Source organism: Acipenser ruthenus, unplaced genomic scaffold (genome assembly GCF_902713425.1).
Source record: "Acipenser ruthenus unplaced genomic scaffold, fAciRut3.2 maternal haplotype, whole genome shotgun sequence".
NCBI lineage: Eukaryota > Metazoa > Chordata > Actinopteri > Acipenseriformes > Acipenseridae > Acipenser > Acipenser ruthenus.
The window spans coordinates 4,888-12,674 of NW_026707343.1; the positions used below are offsets into that span (position 1 = coordinate 4,888).

The window sequence follows — 7,787 nt, forward strand, 5'->3', positions numbered from 1 at the left end:
GTCATGCTGACAAGCTTGTTAGGAAGGAATAATAGCTGTTCAGTACAGAGAAGTTAATGGCATAGCCTTGCACTAGTTAGCTTGTCTAGATTTACTGTGCAATATACAGGACACATTCAAATGTAATATTGTATATTTGACTAATTTCTGCTTTTATAAGGCTGTAGTACCAGCAAGAAAAGCTTGTAAATGTATGGGTCATTTTGTGATCCTGACAACAGTGGCTGGGCCATTTCTGAATTAATGTCATTTTTGAATAAATCGTATTGCATTTCATACACAGTCCAGACATGGTCAACATTACCAATGAGTTCTGCCATTGTTCTTGAAACTGGCTTGTCACATGCTGATATATTACAGAATAAAAGTCAGCAGTGGTATTTGCATATAAGTGAACACTACATATTGCTTCTGCTTTTATTAGGTCTGTTTTGTTTTTTTTTACTATAGATGTGGAGTAAAGCAGAAGTATACTTTCTATTTGGAAAATCTAACTCACTTTGTCATATGGTTTTCTGCATTGCCACATATCCCCCACCCCCCACCCCCCCACCCCCCACCCCCACGCGTTGCGGGTGCAGCAGCCGGCAGAGGTTCAAGCCCAGGCAACCGTGGAGCAACATCTAGGCCGCCAGCGGGAGCAGAGTAAGAGACCAGGCGAATGACTGTGCCTGGTGATGCATTGACCTGGGAGCTAGGCCCAGTGACTTGAGGCCCAGACACCAATGCAGGGTGTCTGGGAGACACTGACCCATAGGCGAAGCTGGTCCCATCGCCTCCTCCGTCGGCCGACATGGTCCTGGGTCTTCTGTCAGGGGTGCCTGTTAAACCCCTCTTGTGATTCCAGGGCTTTTGTAAGGGAGTGCCTGTTTAACCCCTGTAGTTACCCTATACCAATTCTAATTAACAGGTTTTATAAACTTCTCAAGCAAAACCTTTTGTGCTCATGTGACTTTTAAGCATACATACTCTTCCATGTAGACATGGCTAGATTTTCAGTGTTCTCACTTATCTCTTCTACATGGCATGACTGTATGGGTTTACTCGCTGTCTGTGGCCTTGTATTTCAGTCCATCGCTTCGGCGGACATGGACTTCAATCAGTTGGAAGCCTTCCTGACAGCTCAGACCAAGAAGCAGGGAGGGGTGAGCGCTGAGCAGGCAGCTGTCCTGTCCAAGTTCTGGAAGAACCACAAGAGCAAGATCCGCGAGAGCCTCATCAGCCAGAGCCGCTGGGACAACAGCCTGCGCAACGTGAGCTGGAGAGTGGACCTGAAAACACAGAGTCGCCACGCCGACCAGGTCAGCGCCGCCGTTGGTGTGGTGGAGCTGGAGCTTGGAAAGACTGGAAAGGTATCTTTCTGTTTTCTCTTGTTGTTTTCAGTAAACAGGTAGTTATGTGTCTCCAGCAATGGTGAAAAATATACCTTATAAATGAGAGAATTTCCATGATACTGCATGCAGAGAAGAATCGGGTGAATCAAAGAAAATACGAACCACTGAAAATCACAAAAGATCAACCTGTAAGGGTTGTAGACTGTGGAGGTGTACTGTTCAAGTTTCATAATTACATTTTTTTTCATTTTACCTGTATATTACTCGCAACATTTAAGATACCTATGCAACACTCCTTTGATCTCCTGTTGCTCTAAAGGTAAAAATATCAAAATCTGTGATTCCCTTGAATAGTCTTAATATTTATTAGGTGTGACTTTATTTGTCACACATGAGATTTTATGTAATCAAAATCGAAGGCAGAATCTTGTCATTTTATACATTCTCTCCCCCCCCCTCCTCCACAGTATTAATCTCACGGTGCCATTTTCTAATGCAACATGTGCATTGTAACTCTGGTGAGTCAGCAAAAACATTGAAGATCTTTATCTTAGTTGCTTAGAGACAGAGCACATTTTAGTTAAAGTCCTGTTTATATCATCATGAGTTAGGTACATAATAGCACTGCCTTATGCCATGTGTCAAATAAAGCTATAATTATAGTATAATGTGTTGTTTTTGTTTTTTGTTTTTTTTTTTTAAAAACTGAAGAGGTCCAGTGTGTCAAATTTGGTTTATAAAACACTCCCTGGCACTGTTTGAATTCTACAAATTGCTAATTACTGTATATAATCATTAATGTTTTCCTGTAAATACTGTTACCAGCATAGTGTGTATATATATAAAAACAGCTCTTTTAAGGGCTGATTGTGTGTTCTTTGCTCTGAGGGTTTTTACAGTGCAAACATTTTTTTAACAAACAAAGGCCAAAATCTATGGTTGTATATACAGCAGGTTAATGGAATGGGTATGTGTGAATTATTTTTCTCTTTCCTCTTTTCTGTAAGCACTGCTAGTTATTTACCAGTGGCTATCGGTCTTTTCACACACCTTGCCTTCTGTGTGTTCACTGTGTGGTTCTCCTCTTTCACCATCTTGTGGTAGAGAGGTCTGTCTTATGTGTGTTGACATGTCAGCATGACATGTTAGATCAATTAAAAAAAAATATTCAGCGAAAAAAGGCACTTTACAGAGCGTTTGAAAAGGGACCAAAAACAAAGTACACAGAAAGAGTACTTAGAACTGCAAACACAAGTCAAAAAGGAAGTTAGAAAAGCCAAGAGAGATAGAAATCAATATTGCTAAGGGGGCTAAAACCATTTCCAAAATGTTTTTCAAATATTATAACAGCAAGAGAACATTCAAAGAGGAGGTTAAATGTCCAAGAGACACAAATGGCAAAATCATAGACGAAGAAAAAAAAAATAGCAAATATATTAAATGATTACTTTTCAGAGGTTTTTACAAAGGAGGACACGGACAACATGCCCCACATGTCGACCTGTTCCTATCCAGTTTTAAATAACTTTAGCATAACAGATGCAGAAGTGTTAAAGGGACTAGGAGTTCTTAAAATAAACAAATCCCCCGGGCCGGATGAGATCCTCCCAATAGTACTCAAAGAAATGAAAGAAGTTATTTACAAACCGCTAACCAAGATTATGACACGGGTTGTACCGACAGACTGGAAAATTGCAAATGTAATACCGATCCACAAAAAGGGAGACAAAACCGAACCAGGTAACTGCAGACCAATAAGCCTGACTTATATTATATGTAAACTTATGGAAACTATAATAAGATCCAAAATGGAAAATTACCTATATGGTAACAATATCCTGGGAGACAGTCAGCATGGTTTTAGGAAAGGGGGATCGTGTCTAGCTGACCTGCTTGATTTTTTTGAGGATGCAACATCGACAATGGATAATTGCAAAGCATACAACATGGTTTATTTAGATTTCCAGAAAGCTTTTGACAAAGTCCCGCATTAAAGATTAATTCTCAAACTGAACGCAGTAGGGATTCAAGGAAATGCATGCACATGGATTAGGAAGTGGTTAACATCTAGAAAACAGAAAGTACTGATTAGAGGAGAAACCTCAAAATAGAGCGAGGTAACCAGTGGTGTACCACAGGGATCAGTATTAGGTCCTCTGCTATTCCTAATTTACATTAATGCTGAAAACTGATACTGAAATTGAAGAAGGAATCTATGAAAAAGACCTAGGAGTTTATGTTGACTTAGAAATGTCTCCATCTAGACAATGTGGGAAAGCTATAAAAAAGGCCAACGATGCTCAGATATGTTGCGAGAAATGTTGAATTTAACCCTTTGCGGTCCTATGTCGGATTTCTAGTCGTTTTTTCTCCGGAAAAAGCCGAGAAAACCATTCAATGGCCGAGTGGGAGCGACAGGAGCCGAGACTAGCCGAAAAAAAAAAAAAGGGCGTATCTCATGAATAGTCATACTTGCCCCTGGCATCAGATAACGGCGGCCATAAGGAAACAAGCTGGCTCCTGCTGCATCAGCGCTCGGAGAATATCACGGACATTTGCAGAGCTTTTTGGAGATGTTATAGTAATAAAATAATGACTTGGATCGCATTATTGAGGCGTTTGGTGATAAAACGAGTGATCAGGAGATGATTGATTGGTATGTACCAGGTGTCTGCTGCCTTAAAGACCCCTACTCCAGAGAACGTCGAACTCGCCATGCAGCTTGCAGAAAAGGGAAAAATACTGCAAAAATGTGGTAGCATCGACAACAATACTAGGGCTGTAGCAAGTGTTTTTGCTGCAAGACGGGTTCTTCAGATGAAGACATCCTCCTTAACTCCTGGCACACAATCTAAGATCATGGAGTTACCATTTCGAGGGGACTTACTATTTGGCACTGACCTCAAGGATTACCTAACAGAGAAGGAGGCAAGGCAAGCCATTAGATCCTGCTCAACAACAGGCAGAGGCATACCCCCTAATAAGGGGTATTTCAGTAGGCAAAGGTTTTTCAGGCCTCAGCCAACCTTTGGAGGATAGAGCAGGTTCCAAAGGGGACAAGGCTCCAGGCCATATGGATCCTTCAGTGGCTTTTGACTCTCTGCATCCTTCTGACATTTTCCCGGACAGCAACTGGTGTCGGTCCACCCCTCACTTCTTCTGCTAGTAGGGGGTTTCATATTTTTTAAAAAACTGGCAGAAAATAACATCAAACCCCTGGGTCCTCGGGCTCCTACAACATGGCTACAAAGTACCATTACGGTCCCAACCACCAGCAACAGGCATCATTTGGACACGACTGGACTGGACAGGTCCACAAGGGGTCTTTCTACAGGGGGAGATAAGATCCATGCTTCTTTCTCATACCATAGAACTGGTTCCCTCATCTTCGCAGAGGCAGGGCCCTACTCCAGGTATTTTTTAATACTCAAAAAGAGTATTGAACAAATATATTTTGACAGCAAAGTGCAAAATGGTATCTTTGGACACTGTGATCAAGGCAGTTCAACCCGGAGACTGGATGGTCTCTATAGACCTCAAGGATACCTATTTTCATCTTCCCATACACAACAATTACAGAATACACCTTCAGTTTGCCATCAAAGACTGCGTGTACCAATTAAAGGTGCTTCCCTTCGGGATCTCCAGAGCCCCCAGAGTGTTCACCAAGGTGATGGTAGAAGTCGCTTCACAAGGTGAAGAGAGACAGGGCCAGTCTGTTCTTGGTAGCCCCCTACTGGGCGAAGAGATTCTGGTTCTCGGAAATACTAGAGATAGCAGAAGCCGGGCCAATACACTTACAAGTGACCCGCGATCTGCTGTCTCAGAACAGAGGGAGGATGCTGCACAACAACCCAGCATGGTTACAACTAGCTGCTTGGAAATTGAACGGCGGCAATTATTAGATCAGGGGCTCTCTTTACAAGTAACCAACATCTTACTGGCTTCAAAAAAACCATTGACTTTTCAAGCCTATACAGGTAATGGAAGGAATTCGTCCATTGGTGCAACTCAAAATCGTTGCACACCACAAACATAAATCTGCCAACATTTTTATACTACCTGTGCCACCTATTCCATAAAGGTCTTGCGCTCTCCTCCATCAAAGTGCACATCGCTGAAGTATCGCACATTTTACCTGGATGGGAGGATCACCCGGTATGTTCTCACCCCGCGGTGTCCAGATTCCCCAGGGGGGTTAACCACCTAAGGCCTCCAAGGAAACATATCCTTCCACAATGGAACCTCAGTCTAGTACTGAATAAACTCATGGGGCCACCGTTAGAACCCATGGCAACATGCGACCAAAAATTCCTTGCATTGAAAACGTCATTCTTTGTAGCAGTAACATCAGCAAGAAGGGTAAGAGAAATAGAGATGCACCCTATTTCCAGATCTTCAGGGACAGGATTGTCTTCAGACCTAATCCTCAGTTTCTGCCAAAAGTGGTGACACAGTTCCATCTAGATCAGATCATAACTTCCTGATTTTTTCCCACAACCACATAAATCAAAATCGGAGGCCAGACAGCACTTAATTGATGTCAGAAAAGCACATATTTTCTACATTCTAGAACCATCAACAAAAGACCATCAGGACAGCTCTTTGTCGCTTTCAATTCACAAAATCAAGGTAAACCTGTCTCCAAACAGACAATCTCCAGGTGGATTACATCTTGTATCAAGTTTTGTTATGACCTGGACAAGAAACCGGTTCCAGGACCTGTAAAAGTGCACTCAGTGAGAGGGGTAGCTACTACATGAGCACATTTAAAATCTGTTCCAATTCAAGACATTTGAAATGCAGCCACGTGGGCCTCTTCTGAGACCTTTACAAAACACTACAATTTAAATGTGTCATCTTCTCAACCAACTTTTGCACACTCCGTATTATTTGTGACTTCGGGCACTACTATCTAACCTACCACCCTTTATCTACTTTCTATGGTAGGGTTCACTCTGTGTGTGTAGTTCATCATACGAGGTAAGAAGACAAAGATTACTTGTAATATGGTTTCTTTGTAGAATAATGAACTCCACACACCTAACTCCCACCCTCCTTCCCCCTTTCTTGGTTTCACTTTGGATAGTTGGTTTGGAAATTTGGACATAGATACTCCAGGAAGGGGAGGCTTTATAGAAGAGGGACATTACTTGGCACCAAAAAAGGATTTTATAAAGGATCTCTGGGAAAGAGATCGGCTTTTCTCCTGACCCAAGCGACATTGAGGCTGGGAATTTACTCTGTGTGTAGAGTTCACCATTCTACGAAGAAACCATATTACAGGTAATCTTCATCTTCTAAGGACACAGACAGTTATTTGACGTTGCTACGCCGCACAGGTACGCAGATTTATTTATAATTACACAATGTAGTGCAGTGGTACGTGGCCCGCCACTAGGGTACCAGCAGTGGTATCCCTAGTGCGGGAGAAAACATTCCGTGTTGACACAGTGTAAAAATGTCCAAAAAGAAAGCACATTAAAACACTGCTAATAAAGAAAAGGTGGCCAAGCTCGGGCCGTGCGCTATCACCATGAAAAAGGAGGGTCCTGCTGTTAAAAGGCTGTACTTAACCCTCGCTATACTATTGGGGATCAGTAACCGGATCCCATAAACTTGCCCTGCTACAAATACAACAAGTCTTGGTCCTCTTACCCGATAATCTCAATCCTGACGATCCCAAGTCACACACACACTGTGACTTGTTGCTGTTGTCCACGGTCTTGTTTTATTTTGCTCTAATGTTTCAGGCTAGGTGATGCTGTCACTGATAACTCTCTTCAGCTGAATGCTGGTCCTTTCCGCCAGATCTGGATGCACGCAGTAGACCTGCTGTAGAGGCGATTTGGAGGAGGAGAGCGAGTGTTCAGTGCAACCTTCCTTTATGGTCGGGAGCGCCTTAGGATACGTCCCTCCAGCCAGTCAGGGACTCCTGTTCAACCAAACTCTGACCGTGCCCCGTCAATCAATTGGCTGTCAGTGCGTCCTCACTGAGCACCCGAGCTGCATGGCAGGAAGTGACAATTATTGATACAAAATATAAACGAAACTAAACTAATTCCCTGTGCAGAGCTACCACTCTGCCACAGTATGTTGTTGTTGTTGTTGTTGTTGTTGTTGTTATTTATTTCTTAGCAGATGCCCTTACCCAGGGCGACTTACAGTTGTATTCAAAAAATACATATCAAGAATTACAGTACAATTAAGAGCAAGATACAAAATACATTGACTTCAGCCCTAATAAGAACAATATGTATGTAATAGAAGAGTTATCTTTATTAATGTAGTCTTCATGTTAGGTACACATGGTGGCTTTTAAAAACAGACAAGTCTGTGGCCTTAAAGTATCTCTCAAATACAGTATGTATTCTCTGTGGTACAGCTGATGCATCAGAGTGTAGATAATTTAGTATGCAAGGTTTTGATTAGACTGCCATATGACATAATGTA

At 42.3% G+C, this 7,787-nt stretch overlaps 1 protein-coding gene across 1 annotated transcript; it reads left to right on the forward strand.

Annotated features, from left to right (window-relative positions):
• Positions 1 to 643: 643 nt before the first annotated feature.
• On the forward strand, positions 644 to 7,166 carry LOC131725423 (COMM domain-containing protein 1-like). Its single transcript, XM_059018680.1, has 2 exons — positions 644 to 1,352; positions 7,088 to 7,166. The coding sequence occupies exons 1-2, from the start codon at positions 984 to 986 to the stop codon at positions 7,094 to 7,096; spliced, it is 378 nt and encodes a 125-aa protein (XP_058874663.1). The 5' UTR covers positions 644 to 983; the 3' UTR covers positions 7,097 to 7,166.
• The last annotated feature ends 621 nt before the right edge of the window (positions 7,167 to 7,787 follow it).

Bases quoted from the DNA above. Each gene is read 5' to 3' on its own strand.
- LOC131725423 (XM_059018680.1), top strand. From the start codon at position 984: ATGGCTAGATTTTCAGTGTTCTCACTTATCTCTTCTACATGGCATGAC.